General features: G+C 41.3%; 1 protein-coding gene across 4 annotated transcripts in view; it reads right to left on the bottom strand.

Annotated features, from left to right (window-relative positions):
* LOC135794145 (discoidin domain-containing receptor 2-like) overlaps positions 1-23157 on the bottom strand; it is a 95584-nt gene that overhangs the window by 20696 nt on the left and 51731 nt on the right. For all 4 annotated transcript variants that reach the window (XM_065305314.1, XM_065305313.1, XM_065305312.1 and 1 more), the window contains 5 exons: positions 9992-10223; positions 7515-7662; positions 4221-4400; positions 2575-2708; positions 696-906 (listed from right to left, as the gene is read on the bottom strand). In XM_065305314.1, the coding sequence (XP_065161386.1) occupies positions 696-906; positions 2575-2708; positions 4221-4400; positions 7515-7662; positions 9992-10223 (905 nt within the window). The remainder of the gene's footprint in view (positions 1-695; positions 907-2574; positions 2709-4220; positions 4401-7514; positions 7663-9991; positions 10224-23157) is intronic.

Here is a 23157-nt window from a genome sequence, read left to right as displayed (position 1 = left end):
TTTGAGTGTGATCAAATTTGCGGACATGTTTTTACAGGCGCGCGCGTTAAATAGCCACGTGCACACGTGTTATTTTAGCAAATTGCCATCAGGACGCCAGCGGTACTTTGTTGAAAAAACACCGGTGATGTCCAGGCGCAGGAGGCGGAGGAGGGAGGTGGTGAAGCCGCGCGGACAGGATACCGTCTCCTAATGGATTTATAAATTGATGGGGAGCGATGGGAGCGCAAAGCGGATTAGTCTTTGAGTTCTCCAGACTTTATGCGCGGCTGTCTGGCACGCAACTACATGATGCATTCGTAACCGGAGAGAAGTGGATGTAACTGTGCACTGAGCAAATTTCTAGTCAAAGTTAAACTGCTTTTGTTCTCAGACTTTTCTGTATTCGTTTGTATTTATTGTGCAGTGCATGCGAAATATAAATAATGCAAACTGTACTCTAGAATCAACTATAATTAACTTTGATCCTTATTAACACCCGGAAATTCTCAATATTTTAAAGTAAATACTTTAAAATTATATTTGTGATCTATATAAATTTTAAATGTAAAAATTTAATTATTATCTGATATAGAAAAACGGAGGTAATCAGAAAAGTCTAAAAAAATCACGCCACGCAATTGAATTAAATTGCAAATTTAGTTTGTAAGAATATTTTGAGACTAATAAGTAAAATATAAGTTGAAAGGACTCACCAGATTCAAAAGCAACTTCGCTGAGCAAAATCCACTCGGATGCAAAGTACAAGCGGACTTTGAGGAATTTGGCCGCACGGTTCTTGAGCGAGATGCTCACATTCCGAGCGGATTCCCGCGAACGGTCGACCGGAACAACATGGCGGACGGCAATCGAGTCCTGATAGCTGTCGTCGTCCAACCCAAACTGCACCTCGCACATAGCAAACACCTGCAAAAAAAACACAACAATGCAATGTACATTAAAATCATGAATTCTAGGTATTCATCGCCGTGATTAGAACTCATTGAAACAGAAACTGCACTCGGTGCGTTTCCTGTGTTTACTTTTTGCTTGCATCATGAAATTGTTTCTTTTTGTTCGAGCGTATCGTTTACTTGTTTTTTTTTTGTTCTTCAGCGCTTGTGTTTTTTTTCTACCGCAATGCAATAAAGGAAGGAATCTCTGATACCCCGAACCAAATGAAGCATTGTTGTGAACATAATAATAGCGCATGTAACAGACCGCAGGGGCGGCAGCGGCGGTGGGCGCGCATCCATGTGTGCACGTTCGCCGTTGACGGCGCAGCATCAAGGGTGGAATGCCGGAAACCCATGCGCGGTGGCGGCAGCCGGGACGAAATGGAAAATGCGCTCGGTGTGCTGCTCCTCTGGTGCGCTCTTCGTTTCAATAATAAATCAACGGGAAATAACTACGAGAGCACCGCGCGCCGCACACGTGGATGCCGCCGCCTCCGGCACTGGTGAAAAATAAGACCGCAACGTCGGAGGCGCCCCGAATTTATAAATTAACACACGTACGGACGTAACTCGGGGTGTAAAACTCGAATAATTTTTTACCTGTGCGCGCACATCTTCCCCGCATCACATTATATACATAATGTATCCGCATTGCGCCCGGTTTTATTCCTTTCTATTCTATTTTTTTCTTTGCTGCTCCGGCGGACGCATTTTAGAGGTTGAGGTTGAGAGTTCGCCGGCGCATAAAACGAGAAAAACAGTAAGAAGCGCCGCTCGCGCGCGCCCACACCGGGACGAGCCTGGATTTATTGAAGGGGGATTATGTTTTCACGTCCGGAGTGAATTATTGAATTATTCATATTTCGATTCGTGGATGAGCCTACGTGCAATATGCGTTTTCTCCGGGTGGTCTTCGATGTGCTACATAAACAATGCTTTTGAGCGCGTAAGCGCTGCAGCGCCGGAAACTGCCAGGAAGCGTGCATTTGTATAAATTATCATTCCGCAATTCCGCATAAAATATCAATAACTGGCAATGCACTGCCGTGCCGAACATCTCCGCATCTCCGGTGCGCCGCCACCGCACATAAGCCGATGCAAACGTTCCATCTATGTTTGTCTTCGGACGCAATTTCCTTGAATCACCTGTCGTATTTCAACATGGAAAACAATTCCACTCGAGATTGAAAACTTCAAACTTACATTCCGGGTTTAAAATTTAATGTTACCACAAATTTAATTCACCTACAGAACGCAACTCGATGTACTACCACCTCAAACAAGCAAATATCTTATATGTTACTTATTTCTCTGTTATTTATGAAATTAAATCTAAAATATTGCAACACTTGGTATAATTAAGCAAAATTAATTACAGAACCTATTCCAGTAAGAATAATGATTGTAACTCATACCGTTCGCAAGTAATTAATTAAAAACTGACAAGAAAATGTATTTTTTAAAAATTGCGCTCGTTATGTTTTACGACGTAATGCAATTATTAATTATTCAAATATAAAAAGTTGCTGAAATCAGTTTCTTAATGAAAAACCAAACTTTTGTTCTTCACACATAATAATACCTTCTTTTGATTGAAAATTTGGTTTAATTATGCAGAAATAATAAATATTGTTCTTACCTGTACGTTCCTGGTGAACATGTTGTTGGCGTGCAGATGAATGGCGCTGAAGTCTCGCACATTGTCGAACTCGAACACGATCTCCAGCGGAGCGCCCGCGAGCGTGGTGTTCCTCCAGCCGACCCATCTGCTACCTGCAGATTGCACAGAGAACGGCCGACGGTTAGTTTCGTAAGCAAACAAATTCGCAATTAAATTTGATGGAATGAAAGCGCCCACGGCCGATGGCGGACGCACAGCGCCAGCACGGGCGCAACAACGAAATTCGTTTATTTATATTAATTAACACCACTCAACGCTTCAAATTAATTGCATGCCTTGCAACATTTACAAACATAGTTAATTACAGAATTTAAAACCTACAAAACAATAGTTTTTTGTATTTATTGTTTGTTGCGCTTGCGCAAACGGTAAGTGTGACCGGGGGCGGAGCATAAATTACTTAAAACCTGTATAAATCAATGAAATATTATAGTATTAAATTTTTTTCTTCCAAAGGTTTCATGTTAAAACATCTCCTGGAATTTTTGCATGTCGGTGACAGTAAAATATAAAAAGGATGAGGTTTTTCGTGCACCCTAATTTGAGCGCTTCGCTGGTGCACTCAGCGCCCTCGGTCATTCCATTTAGATAATGCGTGCACATTTATTTCGCGGCTTTTCACTGCCCCTCGCACGCTCAGCGCGTGCATAAAGGGATGAAAGTGCGTGACCGCTCCGTCAATTTTTTCAACGCAGTCCGTCTCGCCGTTTCAAAAAGATACAAAAATACAAATAAAATACAAAATGATGACGATAAAGATACAATGCGATGAAACGACACGTCATTTTTCATCCGAGATTTCATCGCCCCGAAGGACAAGCACGCTGTCCTGCCACGACTTATTGATTTCGGAATTTTATCTTCATACATCATAAAAACGAATTTTGAGGCGGCGGTCATCATCGACAAATACGCACGCATAAACGCGCCTAAAATAAATATTATGATAGGATATGATGATAAAATCACGAATCGTAAACGAAAAGAATATTTCGTTCTGCGGATTGAAAATTCCAAGCGGTTATCAGCAGTAAATTAAATTTTTATTTGCGTTCGGTTAGAGAAGAAGTCAGCGGCAGACGTGTGTGATTCGGCGCGTTTTCTTTCACGAGCGACGTTTTGCGATTAGAAGATAAAGCGCGTACGCGAAAAGCGCGAGCTTATCTATCGCCGCAGCGAAAGCTTCCCAGCTTTGAGCATTGAGAGTCGCGCACCCTCGACGACCTGGAGCAGAGGAGTTAAACGTATGTGTTTTTGTGCAGCGCACCACCAAAGCCAAACTCAAAGCAAAAGACGCTTCACGTTTTTATCTCAAACCTTTTTTACACCGAGTGTTTGACAAAAACTCCACACAAAAAAAACAGCCAACATTAACAAGCATTAACTTGGATTTAACCTGTACGTATGTAATAAACTTGACGAGTAAAAAAGTAAAAAATAAAAAAAAATATTACGTAGTTATAACTTTTTACGATTTGCACACATTTAATGCTCCGTCCCCCCAGAATATTCAATTGTGTGCGCAGTCGCCCGATTTTATAGTGCTCCGGAAGCTAACAAATTTGTAAGCGGTTGTAAAGTTTAAGCAAAAAGAGTTATATTACCTGAATTTTCGCCCTGTAGCTGTTTGTGATAATCATCGTCGCCGTAGAGCCCGTCGACGAGCTGACCCAGCCCGGATTTCATGTACGTGCCGTCCAGCACGCCGTCGTAGCTCACGTCCTCGAGATCCACATCCGGTTCGCGGATTTCGCCGCGCGGCGCTTCGTACTTGACCAGATTCTCTGTAAAACCAAACACCAAAAACGTTATAGAGATACCTACGTAGGTATTATCCGAACGAATGAATATTCAGAATTGACCCGCGTCGCGACATATGACGAATATCATAGTAGTGGTGGTGGGATAACTGATGCGGGTCAGCCAAAGTCAAAACCCACTCTCGAAGGGATCGCTAGCCACGCGCGGTCACGCGGACCTCGCCGCGGGCCTCTAGTTCTCTGCGCCAAGCATACCCCAGCTTTCCACATACACAACCCGGGAGTTGAGATGCCCGGAGGGGCACTCAATGGCCATTGTGCAAGTTCTCTATACATGCGGCTCGCGCTTGAAACACTGCATGTTTCCGTACTTTCGACTCGCGCGCGCAAAACCGCCACTAAATAATCTTATAGTTTAACAAGCGTATTGTTGCTTAATTTAATTAAGCGCGCCGCGCCCAAGGCGGCACAGGCTTCGTATCCAGATGTGGAATTCTACATACGTTCCAACAACCCTACCAACCGATACCCGATTGCTATGTGTGTGTGTGTGGGAGAATGCGTGTTGGAAGTTGCAGCCAGAAAGGGAACGAAAAGTTGTGCAAGTTGCAAAGTTTCCTCTCTCGCAGGAGAAAGAGCAGGAAGCAGAAGCGATACGTAATGAAATGCATCGAGATTCAGCAAACAGAAATCGCGCTTTGGTGCCGCCCAGAATTTCCTCGTTACAACTGCTTGCATTTATATAACACACAAACATACAGATTGTTTGAATTAAAGCAAAATTTTCGTAAATTCGAAAATTTATGTTCGCACATTAGTGCTTACAACATACCAACGTTGTGTGATGGATGCTAATGTCTACAATCACCATGACGACCAACAGTATGCGGAGGAAACCATGGGTGGTGATTAAATCTTGTTTGATTAAAGACCGTCTAGATTCGACTATTTGACTAACTATCTCCGGCTCGTTGGCGTTGTCGGGCGAGTCAGGCCCGCTCGTCTGGAAGTCGAAAGTCCCGGCAATATCTCGACGGTAAACAGCTTCGCTCGGCTGTAAGAAAGGGCCATGCATTTAACTAATTGGGCCGTGGGCCGTGCCGTGCCGTGCCCGTCGCTGCGAACCTAACTAGACGTTCAGCTTTCAGCTTTCGTTGGCAATTGCGAAATTGGGAAATTGCAATATCATTTGCTCTGCATTTGCTTCACTTCCCTCTACAACTCACATTCACATGACCGGAAGATCTAAAAAAAGCGTTCGAATTGCGGAACCAAAAAGGTTAGATCTATCCATGTATATAGTAAAAGGTACCGCGCTTTGTTCTCGGAATTTAAGCGTCTTTAGAGTAATTAGTACCGGCTTTTAAGGGTAGTGGGTGGTGGGCGATGGGCACGTGGCCGGTCCAACGACCCTGAAACGCTTTTATCAAGATGCATATGTTAAAGAAGCGGGCCATTACAAAACTGAGATACATCTCATTTGCTGCGACAAAGCCAACCCGACGTTTAACTGCTAATGACGTCCAGTTTAGTGATAAGCCCCGAATGAATATAAACGTCAAATTCTAAACATGTGAATGTTGATTAACTGCTGTATACATAGAGAGCAACACAACCCGCAAGGGGTGGTGTAGTGTGATTCTATCGTGCGCTTCAAAAAGCCCACCAAAAGTTCGACGTGAAAGAGAGTTGTTAGGAGTCGTTACGAGATGAAAGGTTAATAAGTTTGCGCACAATGCGCGAGAATTGCGTAAATTGAGAGCTCGCCAACGCGCGGTAATTATAAAATCGTCGATTGGGCAGTACCCCAGCAGCAGAGCAGCCAACTATTCGGCTCAACGTGCGCGTCCGTTAATCTTTCAATCAAATCGTCGAACCGAGGGAGGCGCGCAACCGCCGCATTCACCGCACTACTGTTAATTAGCATACGCAAATTCAAAATCTCGAAATCCAAAATCAAAACGCCAACCTTCACACAGCGCTTATGGTTATTCAACATAACCCAAATTACAAAACTATTAAAACCCGAAATCAATTTGCTTTAAATTTAATGTTTTAATTTTTATTCAAATGAAAATTGAAAATGTAGCAATGCGACAAATGCGACAAATCGGCGTGTAGCCAATCGTTTAATGCGTTTAATTACGAATACATACAAGCACATGCGGTGAAATATTTATGCGCATAGGGCCGATGGCTGACGCGACAGGATGTCATTTAAGGGTCGCCATTATTTCGCCCGTCGCATTATTTATTTATACCGCGGCCCGTGTGCACATATTTGCACAATAGTTGAATCGAAAATATCACTTGTCAAAACTAACATGGCATCATTCCATCCCGACGACGCGACCATTTCGGAGGCAATCAAACCGCGCTAATCGTGATTTTATTACGAATTTATTGCGTCGCTTGCTGCAGTCCACAGAGTGCAAAGTGGATTATTGATTTCTTCAATATTCATATCGTCGAGTGACGGACATAGGGGTGATGTCGATGTGTGTGGGTGTACAGTAGCGATAATGAATTGCTTTGATTTTCATTTTTGAGCCAATAAATTTGCGCCGATTAATAACGCGGCAAGGGCAATTCGTATGATGTGTCAATTGTAACAATTGTAATATATATATTATTAGATATTTGAAATTGAATCGAGTAATATTAAAAAGGATTACTACCATTCTGTTTGTAGTTTTGATTGGTATTTTCAATTTCTACACACCGCTTTTGTTTCAATTTTTTTTTGTTTCATGTTCAAACATGAGCATATCACATCATTTGTTTGTGGCGTTTTTGCTGCGCTTTTTCTTCGATGCCGACACCTTTTTGCTGGGCTGTGCACATTTCTGGTTTGTTTATTTGGGATTACGATCCGAATATTGGCTGGATTGAGTTTTGCGTGCACGCGGCTTTTGTCATGAGTATGCATCAATTTCTGCCCGCCACGCGATACGCAGCAAAACGAACCAGTTCGAAGAATCAAGCTATCATGTTTTCATCCCACAAATATGCATTTTAATGACGATTTATCAACAAAAATTCAAAACAGCAGTAGTTTTACTATGTTGAATGCACAGCGCTTTGATACGCACCATAAAAATAGTAAAATTATATTAAAATCGAATAAAAATAACTTACGTTCCCATGAACATCCATAAAGTTCAACCCGCATGCAGACGGTCCTCGGATGTTCACTATACGGAATGAAACGCACTTTACTAGCGATGAATGGCAACTCCAAACGTTGCTTGACCACCAGATACGTGTTGCTATTCCCGGTTAAAACCTGCAACGAAAAATATAAAAATGCAATTAACAACGAAAAAATTCGCAATCCATTTCGCAATATATTAATAAGATTATCCTTTCGGGATAATACTAATGGGTTGTTAAGATCCCAGATCGTTAACGCGTGAACGCGTTTGCGGGAGGCGGTAATTTAATAATTCGGGTACACACCGTTCGTCTAAAGCAATGAAATCCAGGGCTGGATGAAAAACCCGCAACCTGTTTTAATAAAATTACGACTCTTCACTCCGAAAGCCAGTCCTGGCGTGAGACAATTATCGTCCTTGAGTCCTTGAATCCTCGAGAACGCGGCGCGGCTACAAATAATAGACGCCCGCGACTCCAAGAGGCCGAAACTAGCGCAAAGGAGCAGTCTCAGGGGGGACCGCCCGCGCGGTTATAATAGACTAACTTCCATTCCGGCCGGCTGGGTCCTTTGCGTTCGCAAGGAACAATTAGGATCTTGCTTTATTACCCCCATTGTTTAGATTATTAAAATTGAGAAGGTCCATGCTGGTAGCAAGTTAGAGATGTACGTGTACAGTAATGCTGTCGTTGTCGCTGCAGAGGCTGTGCTAGTTGTAAGGGGGCGGTCGGGTTTACGAATCGAACGTCTTCGCGCGTCGCCATCATCATTAGCGCACCACGCAGAGCGATGGCAATTAATGTAAAGCGCTCGCGGGGGCGGAAAAATGCAGTGATTAATGTGTTATCCTGCAGCAAATCCACACATGCGGGGCGCCAAGGGGGCGCGGCAAACAAACATCTGTAGCGCAGCACACAACTTATACGGGTGTGTTCCGCTCCACAGCAAGGGACAACAATAAACCATGCCGCAAAGGAACCCTTTTACATTTATACAGAGTGCTACAGAAACCTTAACTATCTATTATTTCCAGTTAAACTAAATTTAGCAACACTCTGTATGAATTTATTTGAAGTAGAACATCGTAGAAAACTACAGCGACACGTGGTCGCACATTAATCATAAAGGATGTATTTGTCAGTCTTAGTCCTACATTTTGTAGATATAGTCTAGGCGTAGAGATATGTAGTTGGGAAGTGTGTAGATATGGGAGGCGTCGGGCGAACAAAATGTTTTCAGCGCGTTGTGTACGAGGCGCGCTCGCCTTGCTTAAACAACGAACACCGCCTTTGATGAATCGTCATATTTTCTTCGCGACGCCTACGCCTACGTCTTGTCACCGGAGCACATATTTTCAGGACCAACATCACAACCAGAACCTTGCGCATTCTACAAGTACGAGGCATGACAGCGAGGACGACAGGATTAACTAGGTAACGAGATGTCTCTTCCATCCAAACACAAATACCAACACACATATTTTGCAGCAGCGTCTAAATTCAATTCTTAGAATAAAGTAGAATTGTGCCAAGTTTTAGAATTTATGTAATAGTTAAGAATAACGGTCTAAAAATTGAAAAATTGTGTATGTTAAGTTATTTATGGAAAAGTTATAAATAAATTGAGTTAGAACAAAAATTCTGATGCCATTTGATTGGGTATTAAATTTTGGACCTGTCCATTCAATTTTTAACTTTGTAAAATTAACAAATAAATAATTATGGCGCAAATAAAATAATTTTTTTCAAATCTTTTTTCAATTTGTTTGTTTTTAGATAATGTAATAAAAACTATTGTTTTAAATGAAAAAAAAAGTTTATCATATTGCTAATTAATATAATTAAACGCTATTTGCTAGTTTTTAATGTTTTTTAAACCATTATTCTTAATATGTGTACAAATACTTGGCTATTATTCATTGATCTGATTTTTGGTGTGTTTGAAGGTTTTTTTCCCCGGCTTTGTAAAAGCTGCAAAGTCAAAACTATAAACCTGTATTTGTCGAGAGTCGAGACTCGGCGCGTGGAACTTTTGTTATTACTGTTATTGCGTAGTTTCGGCTGCTGGCGTCGGTTATACCTGTTTTCATCATACCCACGTACCTTTTGGCGGCAGCAGCGGCGGCGGCCGCCACGCATTCCCCGAGGGAAATTTGCAGCCTGATACTGCGGATAATGGCGATCCATATACACCTCTCGCGCGCAGCAGCACAATACCGTTCGCTCGCATGTGTTTCGTTTATTTCGTACGTTTCGCCCGAGCAAATGGTCGATTTTCCGCTCGTATACCAGTATTAACAAAACACGACTGTAAATACTCGCACGCGGACATTGGACGAGGTCAAACCCGTCGAGTTTTACAAATTCAACAAATTCAATCAGCCGAAATACATCCACCAAACATATTGGTCACGAATAGGTTAGGTTGAGCACCAGCTTTAAAATACATAGTAAAATTTTACCTTCTCGCCTCGAGCGTCCTTATAAACCACCCATTGGTTCAAAACAGCTCGCCAGTATTCGACCAAGAAAGCTTCGGCGTATTCTTGTCCCTGTCCGTTACCGAAACGGCCTTGCGTTTCAGTCCACGTTACGAGGTGATTTCGCTGTAGATCCACTTCTAAATATTCTCGTATTTCACTGCTGATCTGTGCTTTTGGACACCAGGCACCGCCATTTTTCTCTTGGCGTATCCTGTAACAAACAAAACAATCTATGAAATAATATCCTTTATCAGTATCAAATTAAAACGTGTTTATCGAACTGTAAGTGTAAATATATAAGTATAAAATTGATGTTTCGGGTGGTTGGGTGACTGGGTGGCTGTGTGGGTGGTTGGCGCATTGGACGTGCGACTGTCGAGTGATGCATCGACACAATTACACAGAAGCGAGGCGAGTCGTCGCTTAATGACACGGAACGCGTCGATATTGTACCTATTATTGCTTTGCTGCAGCCGCACGCTCCCTACCCCAACGGGCGCTGATTGTATATACGTATTTAATGTCGATTACATTTCTAGGGAACGAGTGGCCAGCATTGGGATGGAGGGAGCTTTGATTGAATTGCCATTACTCACACCCTCCAATAAAAAAAAACGATATCCAAGAAAATACAAAAACAACATATTTGTTTCAAATTTGAAGTTATGCTAAACCAAGATAATGTTTTGTTTTTGTTTTGATTTGTTTTGTTTGGTTATGTTTTGTCTCGCCCGTAGGTAATCAATTTCCATTTAATCAAAGATACAGTCCTGTGAGGAAACCGCTGTGCGCGTTAACTGAACATTGATTGATCTAATGAGCTTTCTCCGACTCACGGCTCTCTCGAACAGTGGACGCGTCGAGCTAAATGCCCATTCGATTAACGGACACAAATGACATATCTCATCTTCATGCATCAGGAGCGCACACCCAAAACCGGCCAAATCCATTGAGATAAGCGACAATTGATTAGAACTTAAAATTTCATCATCGCCATCACCAGAAGTCATCAAAACTACTATTTATAGAAAAACAGATATATTTGCCATTATTTAGCAATTAATCAAAAACCGATAAACTAAGTTTTTGTTGAAAAAATTTGTTCTAAGATAAATTTAATACCAGATCTAATAATGATTTTTGTCACCACAATTTTTTCTATGATATATTTTTGCTAATTTTGTTGATTTTTATTAAATTTAAATATAAACCTTTAGAACACAAATTTTAATCAAATTTTTCTATGAAAATCAATATAGAATTTAACGGAAAAATTAATTATTCAAATAAATTCGGTGCTTGAGTAATTAAATAATACCTATTTATGAAACTATAATTCACGCCCCAATAATAAAACTTCTATTCAAGAGTAATTTAATTACATCAAGAATTTTATGACATAACGACGCACACTTCAATAGCAGATAAAATTTCATGATTATATCAGTTTGATAATAACTGCAAAGAATGCGAGGACGCTAGGTGTACGTGACTTCCCGCCTGGAAGTAGAAAATTGTAAGTGGAGCACACACGAAAGGACAAATTACGGTAGGACCACTTTTCCTGCTTTCATATCAATCATAATTTGCGGCATGGTGGTGAAAGGGTAGACCACACCTCGACAATAACACTAAAGACACCCGCCGTTTTCTAATCATCTAATAAGCACCTAATACACATTAGCCTTCCGTGCGCTCGTTAAAAGTAAAAACAAACACATTAACACATTAAACAAATTAATTCGAGCTCCGGCTCCCTAAATTAGTGTGTCAACGTCAGACAGTCGTTTATTTAACTTGCAAAGTTCCATTCGATAATAATAGTTCATCGAGGTCACACACTATAGGTATCTAGCCGTAGATATTAATTGCGATACGCCATCGGCCGAGATTTTGATGAGTTTTTAATTGGTCGGGCAATGGACATGACAGTTTCGCTATCTGCGAGTATAAGAGAAAGGCGGCTGCGCGTTTTGTTGGGCGCGGAAAATAGTGGCGCAGCTTTCAGCACCGTCGGCTGCAGGCTCGTCGCTGCGCATTTTCCGGCGCTGCCGTGCGGATTATAAATTTCCCAATATGCTCAACCTGCACACGTCTAAGCGAGCCGAGTATTTATTCTGCAACTTAGGCGCTCGCACCAAGCTTTAATTAAAAACAGTGCATTACAATCAAGTTTATGTCTTATTAATTAACTGCACACGACAGAATAAATATCAACAAAACCTACAACGTGTTTACAAATAAGCATAAAGCACAACATGGAACGTGTAATTTAATTATTTTTATATTTCGTGCTTTGTTTGAATATAATTTTTTTATTAGTTGTGTTTGCGAAAATATTTTCCGTAATTCATGTAATTTATTGGGTGCTATTGAGGTTGTTTTGTTCATGTGTGGTCAGTACCCGCTCACCCGGAGAGTAATTATTTGTCGACGATGGAATGCAACGAAATGACCACCCTCCCCGCCCTGACGCACCACTCCATTTCGCGTATTTCACCATTTCGTGCATTTCGTGCGCATTCCGCATTTATATGAATTGGAAATGGAAATCGAAATGGAAATGCAATCAACTTGAGTGCAAACACTGATGTGCTGGCCTGACCGAAATTTAAACTGAAATATGCTAACAACACTGGATATTACCCAAATAATAAATCTGGGCATTCGTGGAAATCATCTCAAGGCTTCGATATTCTAAGAATCCCGAATACAATCTGCGTCAAGAGTAGATTATTTTATTATCAGTTTGACCAGCAAACATTTGGTATACTCGTATAAATCGATTAAAATTTTAATCACCGGAAACGTTAATCGCTCTGCGAACATTCAACATCTGACGATATCTTCCGCAACGCACATAAAATTAACAATTTATTAATAATTGAACATATGTGTCTCGCGTGGATGCACCGCGATCAATATTTCGCAAAACTACGGCCGATTAATTATTCGGCAAATTTTCGCGATTAATTATTTAATTATTCCACGTGAAATTAACATGACATTTGAGCGCTTGTCTTCGTAATTGATGCAAATTTAATGGATTCAATGCAATTATGACAAGCTTAACATGTCTTTCTGTATTTTACCTCAAAAGCGCCTTTGGCGTTGCCAAATTGAATTTTAAATTTTAATTTTTGCATTTAGGATATTTTTAAATTAAAGTAGCAGTATAAAATTGAATTCTTTTTTCTAAGTTGATAAAATATATAATGTCAAGTTGTAGTGACTGATAATAAAAGCTGAGAAACACTCTTTTTCGCTACTAGAAAAAGCGCATTAATACACGACAATATATCACATAGGAAATGGAGTGAAAACAGATTTCGTATTGCACCCCACTCTGCCCTTTCGAGCCGGTATAGGTATGTATAAAACATAGAAAGCTTCGAGTGTAATTTTTCTTCATTTTCTTCATTTTTATTCGCATACGTGCGAACCCAATCCGGCTACCTGTTCGATCGCCTGCCGGCGAAGGGCAATTTTTTAACGTCGCAGCCTTCCGCATTCGATGACGGACAGTCAAAAAGTTCGCAGCTACAATTCAAAAACCCGAATTCAATATTTTCACGTTTGCCGGCGACGCGGAGGGAATTTATCAATGTGTCACAGAAACAGAATTTCCAGTAGCGCACAGATTTTTGTTTTAAAATATAGAATATTTTTTCTTTTTTATAAAGAAAAGGGGTTGGAGAGTTTGTGACAACTGAGATAAAGTCCAAGTTCACAGTTAAGAAAGAAACTTTAAGCACTTAATATAATTCCGGGGGATTATTTCTGCACAGAAATGAACACAAGGACTGTGATGCAAACGGCAAGGCAAGGGGCGCGCGCGTAATTGAGAAGAAAATTGCACTACATAAACTCGATATAAATTTCCTGTTGCTCATCCTTCGCCTCTTTTACGCGCGCTCTCGGCACAGAACTCAATTTTAACTTGGTTTAAATTTAAGTTAGTTTATTCACGTCAACAAATCTAACTAAAATAATATTTTATTTACAAACAGAAAAATATTTCGTTTCAAAACTATTCCTATCAGATTATAAATAGGTAACTGTTGCACAAAAACATTTTCAGTACTCGTATGTATGTTACCTACTCATATATTAATAGAAAATTTAAATGCGATGGAAGTAAATTATCCAAATGCACGCAATAAGCGTGTGTGTGGCCAGGGGGTTACAAGTAATGCTTGTTCAGATAGTTGTGAACACGACGCAACAAATTATCGCGTGCCCGGCACGCACGTACACTGATATCGCTAATTGTAATGACCATGTTGAACAAGCCATTCATTTTGAGACCTTTCAAATCTACCACAATCCGTGATAAATCGTTTTCAATTCTATATGCGTATTTTTTGTGTATTTTCATGAAAACAATACCAAAAATGATTTTCCGAATGTTTTTTCTAGCGATATTTGCTTTGTTCGGGTTTCACCAGTTCCAAAACTAAAGCAAACCACAAAAAGCGCACGCGATTCCTGAAGCAGGGTCCTTTCGCAAACAGAAAACACCTGAGCTGCGCATTTTCCAAAACTTTTTCATCCATCTCAGTTTTCAGCGCGCGTTTTACACCAGTTATAACACGCAGTGATTCGTTTAAAATATTAATTATTTGTTTGTTTTGCGGTGTGTGTTTTTTATTATGCACTGGTGTAGTTTTGGAGCCAGCGTTGGCGGTTTTTTGCCAACAAAACTATATTTGTTATTTGCGGTTAGAGAGGCCTGATGACTTTTCCGGAGCTTTTTTCGACAGAACAGCATGACGTGCGCCGTATGCGAATGATAAATTCATAAACCTCAACGCGGAGTTTCGCAGCTGGCAGTGTAGAGCGTGCGCGCGCTTTGTTGACATTTTCGCAACGGCGGGCTCTGCTCCAGCCGCCCCCCAGGAACGCTAATCTCGCCCGCAACCGACCCCGCGTGTGATGCGTGCGCGACCCGCGTGTACATATTGATCGCCCATACCGCCGAGACATTTATAATATCACAACACATTCAACAGTAAACAACAAAACATGCGAAAAAATCAATTAAAGAAACCGAATGATATAAACATGGCGGATGACATACGGGAAATTTACGATTTGACTTGCGAGGGTGGCGCAAAATTTTTCGTCTCTCGCGGAGAGATAATTTACGAGCCGACCCAGATTATTCGAATTTGTTATTTACGGGACGCGTCCACGTCATAACTGCTTAATGAGATTTATTAGCGCAGATTAGTGCGGAGCTGAAAACAGTCGGAACACGTTCGCTGCCGCCGCCGCCGCCGCCGCCGCCGCCTCCGACGAGTTCTCGGAAGTGGAACGCAAACTTAACGAACTCGACACAGAGTGTGGCATCAGCTGTTTCATGTACTTTTGTGCAAAATGTACGCCGCCGAATTTCTGCTGACGAACCTGCTGGTGCGGCACGGGGGGCGGCGCAGCAAACAACAGCTGGCGACGCAGGTAAACCTCGGATAACTTTCCGTCCGCGAGCGTAAAACGCCTTTCAAAACAAAAGCCAACAATACCAAACGCGGCCGCCATCTTGTTTGGCAATGTTAGGTTAAATTAGTCACTTGTATTCTCATGAAAAATGTTGTTTATTTTTTGCGTGCGGCCAGAAAAAGTTTGCCGAAGCAAGGAAACAAAATACTACGCGAGAGAAAATACGGGAAAAAATTCGCTCGTGTGAAGAAATAAAGAAAGCATTTGTTTTTCGTTTGCTACCGCCGACACTTGTTTCTTGCAAGTGGGCGTCGTGTGTGAGTGTGGTGGAGGTTTTTTTTTTCTGGCGTGACGAAGAAATAGGAGATAAAACAAAAGCGAAAGGTATCACTCTCGCGGTGGGTGCGCGCAAGTGGTAAAGTTTTTTGCCGCCGTCGCCGCCGACGGCAAACGATGGGAAAACTTTCTAACTTGTTCCCACAGCCTCGCGCCCCCCAGATAATGACGTTTGATTGAAGTTTTGACTGCGTGAAGCGAAACAAAACGCTTTTACAAACACCGAGTGCTACTTTTTCAAATATTTTTGTTAGAAGAACCAAAAAAACATTGATTTTTGTGCTAAAAATTCGTCGAGATAATTGCGTTAGAAGGACAAAACTGGCCAAATGAAGGTATTACCTTCAAGGGTGAGAGAGGGTGAAGTCTGTGTCGTTTTGGCTTCGGTGTCATTACGTCCGCAAAGTGCCCTCGGCCACCGGTCCAGCTGCAAACTCAAACTCCACAGCTCGTACCAGCAGCATCCCCCGCCGCAAAAGAAAAAAAAAACGCGAGGTTTTTGTTTTTTCTTCCCAAGCTTCGTTTGCCTTCCAGGAGAGAGTTCTCGAGCGCGCCGGCAGTAAAACAAATGTCTCCAATTAGACGGCCATCCGTCCACCTTAATGCCGGCACTCGCAATTCGCCCCTACTTCCTCAACCCCCAAAAACGATGTCGTAACCGTAGGTGCAGGAGGGCATTTACTAAAAATTTTATCTCCCCACAAGTGAAAACGCCACCAGCTAAAAATAATAAGCGCAATAAAGCAATTTTCATCCAACAGGAAAACACCCAATAGAATTGTCCTTCAGGTTCTAGTGTGAGGAAAAGTAAAGGAAAAGTTGATATCCACCGGTTTGCACAAAGCACCCCGTGTGTGCACACACCCCGGCAGTTAACGCCGACTGTTTTTCTTCGGCGAGTGCGGCGACAAAAAAGAAGTCTGTAGTTGTGTTTCTTTTTGGGGGTGATATATCTACGAATTGTGTGGCGTTGCAGTCCAAGGACAATACTGGGCCAGGATAATACATTCCACTGTTCGAGAGGGGGAGAGACGCCTTGCAAACGCAAAATGGAAAAATAATAACCGCACAATAGGAAAATATGAGAAATTCGAGACATTCAGGAGGCCGAGGCAATAAGTTAGATAAATAACGACAAAGTTATAGAAACATTGCGAGAATGTAATAATAGCCAAACGAAACTTTCATGACTTTTTTTTATTAAAGAAAAATATGTCTAGACTCAAATTGCACACGACTCACTAAAGCGATTTATCATTCATCAGTATAAGCAAGCAAATGTACAATGCATACAAAATCTCATACGTGAGGTTATAATTTATTTAAATTAATATGTATTAATATTTCCCGACGTCCGTTTCTTGTGAGTTGATTGTATACTATTCAAAATATATTTTCGGGTTTTAAGTCCCGAGTTTGAATTGAATTTATTGAATGTAACCGTTACGCAGCCGAGCGTCCCCCTTTTATGCAACGCACATTTGTCGACTAACAAGCGTTAGATTTTCCGACCTGTGCCCAACGCTGGGCAAGGCTTTTTCGGCCCGTGCTCGCCGGATACATGGAAATTGCATTAATCCGCGCGCCCGAAATTGCATTACATCACATTACGTTTCATTACGTTACATTACGTTACGCGGCCGCGACGATGACGGCCGCACCGAGTTGAATTATATACGGAAATTTCCACCTCAGAGAGAGGCACACACAAAAAAAAAACTCATAAACCCGAATATCCGAAATCTTTTTGTGCGCCAACGTTTTGTGATGAAATGAAATGTGATGACATGCAAACATTGAATATATTTGGATAGCTCGAAACTTTTCTATTTCCACGTTTGCGCTGAGAATAGCATCTCGTAAGGGAGGGTCGATTGGTTGTGAATAGTGAATAAAAATTGTAGATCGCCGATATAGATGTACAAATCGAAAGAAAACGCCAAAATCACGTATATACAAACTTATCTATACAAACGAATACAAATGGCAGGATGCCGTACAAGGTAAAGTGAATTGTCTGGGAAAACGTTGCCAAAATAACATCCGCACGCGTCTCGTGCTATTTGCACCTGTTGAAAGATGAAACTCGCAAAGTTTGGCCGATTGCTATCGATAGCTATCGCTCCATCGGTTGGGAAACTGCCGCGCCGAGCCATAAAAACCAGGTGATAAATATGAATAGAACACTTTCCTCTCCACCTTCCTTCTCATTCATTGTTGACTCATTCAGACGCCAAGCAATAAATTTCGGCGAACATCGCAATTTGTCATTTTAACACTCAATAATTTACATTATTTATTATTTCAACCAAAATAAATATAGCAACTCAATACTGGATGCCAGATATGGAAAAAAATATCGGAATTTATAATGCAGTCCTTTTTTACAGCCCCTGGCGAAGTGCGTTATCGCATTCGAGGGTAGAGTTTAGTATTTATGACCAAGCGCGCCATTGTAACGCAAATGTTATTATGTATATTTATATGCGATGTCCCACATCGTATTGCAAACACGTTTTTGCTCCGCGTGCGTGCACCTTACAAAAAAAATAATTCAACCCTTAAAATCAACCCTCTAATTTTTCAGTGTTAAATTTCTAGTAAGATCCGTATAATAAAAATAATCGTGAATATAATGTATGTGATGTTCTAAGGGTAGTTTCTGGTTCAGGGGGCGGTTTGGGCCGTTGGTGGTAATAAAACCATTTGATTTTTGCGCGGTTTCATTTCCTCGACTGCGGCTGCTGCCAGCGATGAGCGACGATATTCGGATTCGTTCTATATTTATGTGCGAGTAAGAAGAAGGACCAAGGACGACGACAGTATTATTATTATGGTTATTATACCACAGCGAGGCGTATAACGCGCATAATAACGAGGCCCACCACCGAAAATCTTGATTTCTACTTCGTCGCGCGAATAAAAAACGAATGAACGTAAACGCAAAACGAAAAAAAAAACTCATGCCAGAATAATAAAAAAAGGAATGAAACAAAAATATTTATGTGTAGTATCAGCGACTACTAAGCTTCACTCTTTCTTGTTATTTTTTCGGTTTCAAAAGGTGATTATTAAATATTAAAAAGAAAAACTGATTTAATGATGGTTTTGAAGAACAGCGCTTGAGGGTTTTGGCTTTGCAAACAGGTCGAGTGCATAATTAAGAAATAAAAACACATGTGAGTGATAAAACGCGGTTGGTTGATGAGTCGTCGCGCAGCTAGATGGAAGCGGGCGATAAAACGCCAACGACGTCGCGGCGCAAGAGTGAAGAGATTCATTTACAGCCTCGGCGACGACGAACGAAGAAATTTGTAAATGATGTGCTTGGCGCGCAGATATCCGGGGTAATGAACATCTTCAACATCTTGCAGCCACGCGCGCGTACACCAAGGACTTTCTTTCGCGGGAGTAAAAGTGGAATGTGTCGCAAATTTGCGCTGTTTGCACACGCGTGCCTTCGGCGACTGCCAGCCGCACAAGCAGCAGGACGTGTATCTATATGTATGTGTGGGCATGGCGGATGCTGAGTGCGCCCGGAGCCAAATTGGGGTGCTGCGCGCCCCCATGTTACGTTGTTACGTCTTTTGCCGGTCTCGACGCACGTTGAATGCTTCCAGGCTAGACATGTTTCCTGCCACATTTCCCACACGAGGTATGTCAAGCTACTTGTATTCATATCCGCATTCAAAAACGTCCAGAAATCAATATAAGTGATAGGGGATGGTATTTTTTTTTATAAAACTACTTTTGGGAATTTTAACCAGTTTTTCCTGAATCGAAAATTTTAGGAATTTTTTGTTTTATTTTATTATAAAGTCAAAATTAGAAAAAAAAAGTAGTATTTATAAAAAATAGACTATTACAGCACTAAAACAATACTTATCAAACTTTGGAATTGAAAAGTTGGTAAATTATCATGTAAAACATAATTTTTCTTAGGGGATAAAACGTCAAAAACAAATGTTGCCAAAAAATCTTGGACCAAGCATAACTTTAGAACAAACCATCTAATTTACACTAAATTTTGGATATTGATACACAAAAGATGTTGCAATAATATATCAACTTTTTAACTGAAAAAATTCTCTCCTAATCTAACATATTCTGCCAAAGTTTACGAAATTCGTAAATTCGTTGTATAAATTAAAATTTAAATCTAAACGCAGTAAAACGTTTAACTACAAGTACCAAATAAAGTCCAGTTGTAAAATATCAACCCTTATGTTAAAATATTCAATGTCAAAATTTAGGTCCCCGGCACTAGCGCTTAACTGCTTGTAACAATTCGTTTGACATTTCGTTTAAAGTGTTTCTGGGCCGAGAGTCCTGCCACGGGTCTCATGACTTGCATTAATGCATGCAAAGCAGGGTTGGAAGCACATCAGCCAAGCAATATATCATCAGCGAGCCGCCCGCGCGCCAGCCGTAATCTGGCCGATGTCATCATCCCGTAGCCGAAGCAACAAACGGAAATGAGCATCCAGTTAAACGGAGCGTGCGCATAAATCTTATTAATAATTGTTGCTCTTTCACTCGCTGTGCCCCACTGCGAGGGGTGTGTTACTAAATAATAGGAGTAGTTGCTGCCACGCCTAGGCGGCTGCCTCGCTAGCATGATTTATGCGTACAAAAATCGCTTAGTCCTTCGTCGATATCGCCTCAAAATTGCCAAGCGAAAATTCCATCGATAGACCGGAAATGATAAGTGGACACCCCTTTTCAGCGCCCCTGATGAGCCTAGTAATGATATCGTAGAGAAACAACCGGAAATTGAACACAGAACTCAATTATTTAATGTATGAGCGTCATTTTTATGAAACTTGTTTTTGAACTTTGGGCGAACGGAGGAAGAGATTGCAAATCCGGAATATTTGGAATATTTTGAATAATGCAAGGCAGACATTCGAACGTTTGCTAGTGCATTGTTGTCATTCTTGCATGTTGGCTGTTTGTCCACGGAGGTTGGAAAACCGACAAGGAAAAGATTAAATATGAAAAGCATCTCATGCGCGCGCGAGCTCAAAGCTGTGCGGGCGCGGAGCGGAATATTAAAAATAGACAGGAAATTGAGAGTTTTGTCCCAGGAGCGCTGTTTATTACCGAACCCCTTTCCATGCGCCATTCTTCTCTGCCTCGTTTTTCCCCTTTACGCTCGAGCTACCCTTCCGTTTCAACCCTACCGCTTCGTTTTTCATGAAATTTAAATGCGACCTATGCCCTACACCCGCCAGCCAGAAATATCTGTACGTATATCCTCGTCACTTTGTAAATTACTTAAAAAGTGCAAATTGATCTCGGCATATCTAACACAGCAATCCTATACGAATATATACAACTCGGCTTTTGAATAAAAGCCCCTCGACTTTCGGCTTTGTGTGATTTCAAACGTGCGCGCAGATTTTAATTCACCTGCGGATTCACCTTTTGGCGGAGGCGCCAGGACGTAACTAAGCAAAGTTATATCTTCCATTAGCCTACTTAAAAGTACTTATATGTTCGCCGAAACGTACGAAAACGCGAGAAAATATGACGGGGATGGCGGAACGTCGCCGTTAGTTTTCCTAGTTTTGCGCCCCCCAAGTCGCCGGAAATCCGGAAATGGAAAGGGATAATATACGAGAGAAGTTTGTGCACAGGTTTCACCTCGTGCAAGCTAACTGAAACGCGCGTACCGAGATTTTCATTTCATTTCTTAATTTATTACCGCTGGAATTTCAACTAAAATCAAAATTTCAAAAACAAAACCTTTAAAAAAAAATTAAAATTGAAAATGTCTGCATTCTGCATATGCAATATTTGATTGACATTGTAACGTAAATGAAGAAAACATCGCTTGAATATCCTTCAAGTCCTTGTGCGCGCTTTAAAGTTTCTATTATAAGCAGCGCCCCGACGACACGACGCACTCCGCCTTTGGAGTTTATGATTTATTATACGAAGCAAGGAAGAAACATCCTTAGGAAACTCCCATGAGAGCTCGCAGACATTCCCCAGCCGCACCGCGCCGAACCCCTTACCCCGAATGCGTATATCAATTTTATTAATCACTCATTAGCTTTAAGACTCACCTGCCTTGTGAAATAAACAAAGTAAACAAATTTATGAAGGGTTATTAGTGCCCAACCGAGCGCGGCAAATGGCGCACTAATTAATTTATCCTCATGCTTCAAAATCAACCTCTAAACGTATGAAATTTTTTCCTGTCATTAGAAAAGTTAACACACTTTGAAGAGTGATGAAACCGGCTCTGGCAGTGGGCGGAGTAGGAGTTGGAGATAATTCGCAATTCGTTGCGAGCACGTTTTCCAGATACTATATACTTGCACAAAAGAATCAGTGAGTTTGAGTGAATTTTCAGTTCGGAGCGCATCAACTGTGAAAACACAAAGTGGCTTCGACCATCGAATGCCAAAGTGTCGACCGTCGACGCTTCCAGAGCTTCCACACCACAGAGACGAGTGAAAAGCAAAAGACAAAAAGTACGTGTGGCCCGTGGCTTTACTCTGCGGTGGCGAGTCAGACATTCCGCAACATTAGTTCGACATTTCGACGAGTCGGCCACGTTTTTAATTTCGTGTTTACACATCATTTAACTGTTCAATCTTTTTTCCAATAAGCGTCCAATCAAAACAAAACCTCGACCCACTTCGCACACCAATTCAATCGCACACGTTTTCGCCGTTTTGGCTTAAAATAAATTAGTTTTTATTTCGATCAAGATTATATCAGCATTGATTGATGTGCCACCACCCCTGCTGGTGTTCGTCGAAGATCCTAAAATCTTATCACCTTATCACTTTATCACTTGTTCGTTGATTGATTGAAAACTAATGCCCATCTTATTAATGGGATTTTACGGGTGTGGAAATGCGCAAGCTGTTTCTAATTTAATTTTTTCCCCAACCGCCAACCCGACATCGACGTCGATGTCGTTGAAACACATGTGGCAAAAGACTGCGGCGGCAGGTTGTGACCGACCCAAAGGCATCTGTTTTTAAAAGGATTCTATTTTCTACTCGAGTGATTTCCCTTTTGCTTTCTGCCCTCCGCGACTTTTTGTGTTCGCCGTTGCCGGACGACATTCTGGTCGAATCCAATCTGTAGGGCAATACAACACGAGCGGGCATGTTCGAAAAGTTATTTATAAATAATATGAGCGGCGGCGTTCTCTGCTGGTCCACCAGCTTTCCGATACATTGCGCACGAAAATCATTTCGTCGTGATAACTTTTCCTCCTCGATAGAAAAAGTTGTTTTTTACGTTAGACGCTTGCTAATGGCAGACGGCAGTTTAAAAGAAAAAAAAACGCCTAAATTGCTGATGAATAAATTTAAATGCTTGATTTCATTATTTCATTAGATACT

Source organism: Atheta coriaria, unplaced genomic scaffold (genome assembly GCF_025399875.1).
Source record: "Atheta coriaria isolate IRGN ID8LTWV9N9 unplaced genomic scaffold, Caltech_Dcor_3.1 hic_scaffold_6_pilon, whole genome shotgun sequence".
Lineage (NCBI taxonomy): Eukaryota > Metazoa > Arthropoda > Insecta > Coleoptera > Staphylinidae > Dalotia > Dalotia coriaria.
The sequence above is the reverse complement of the archived record's forward strand: the minus strand, read 5'-3'. Positions and strand labels throughout refer to the sequence as shown.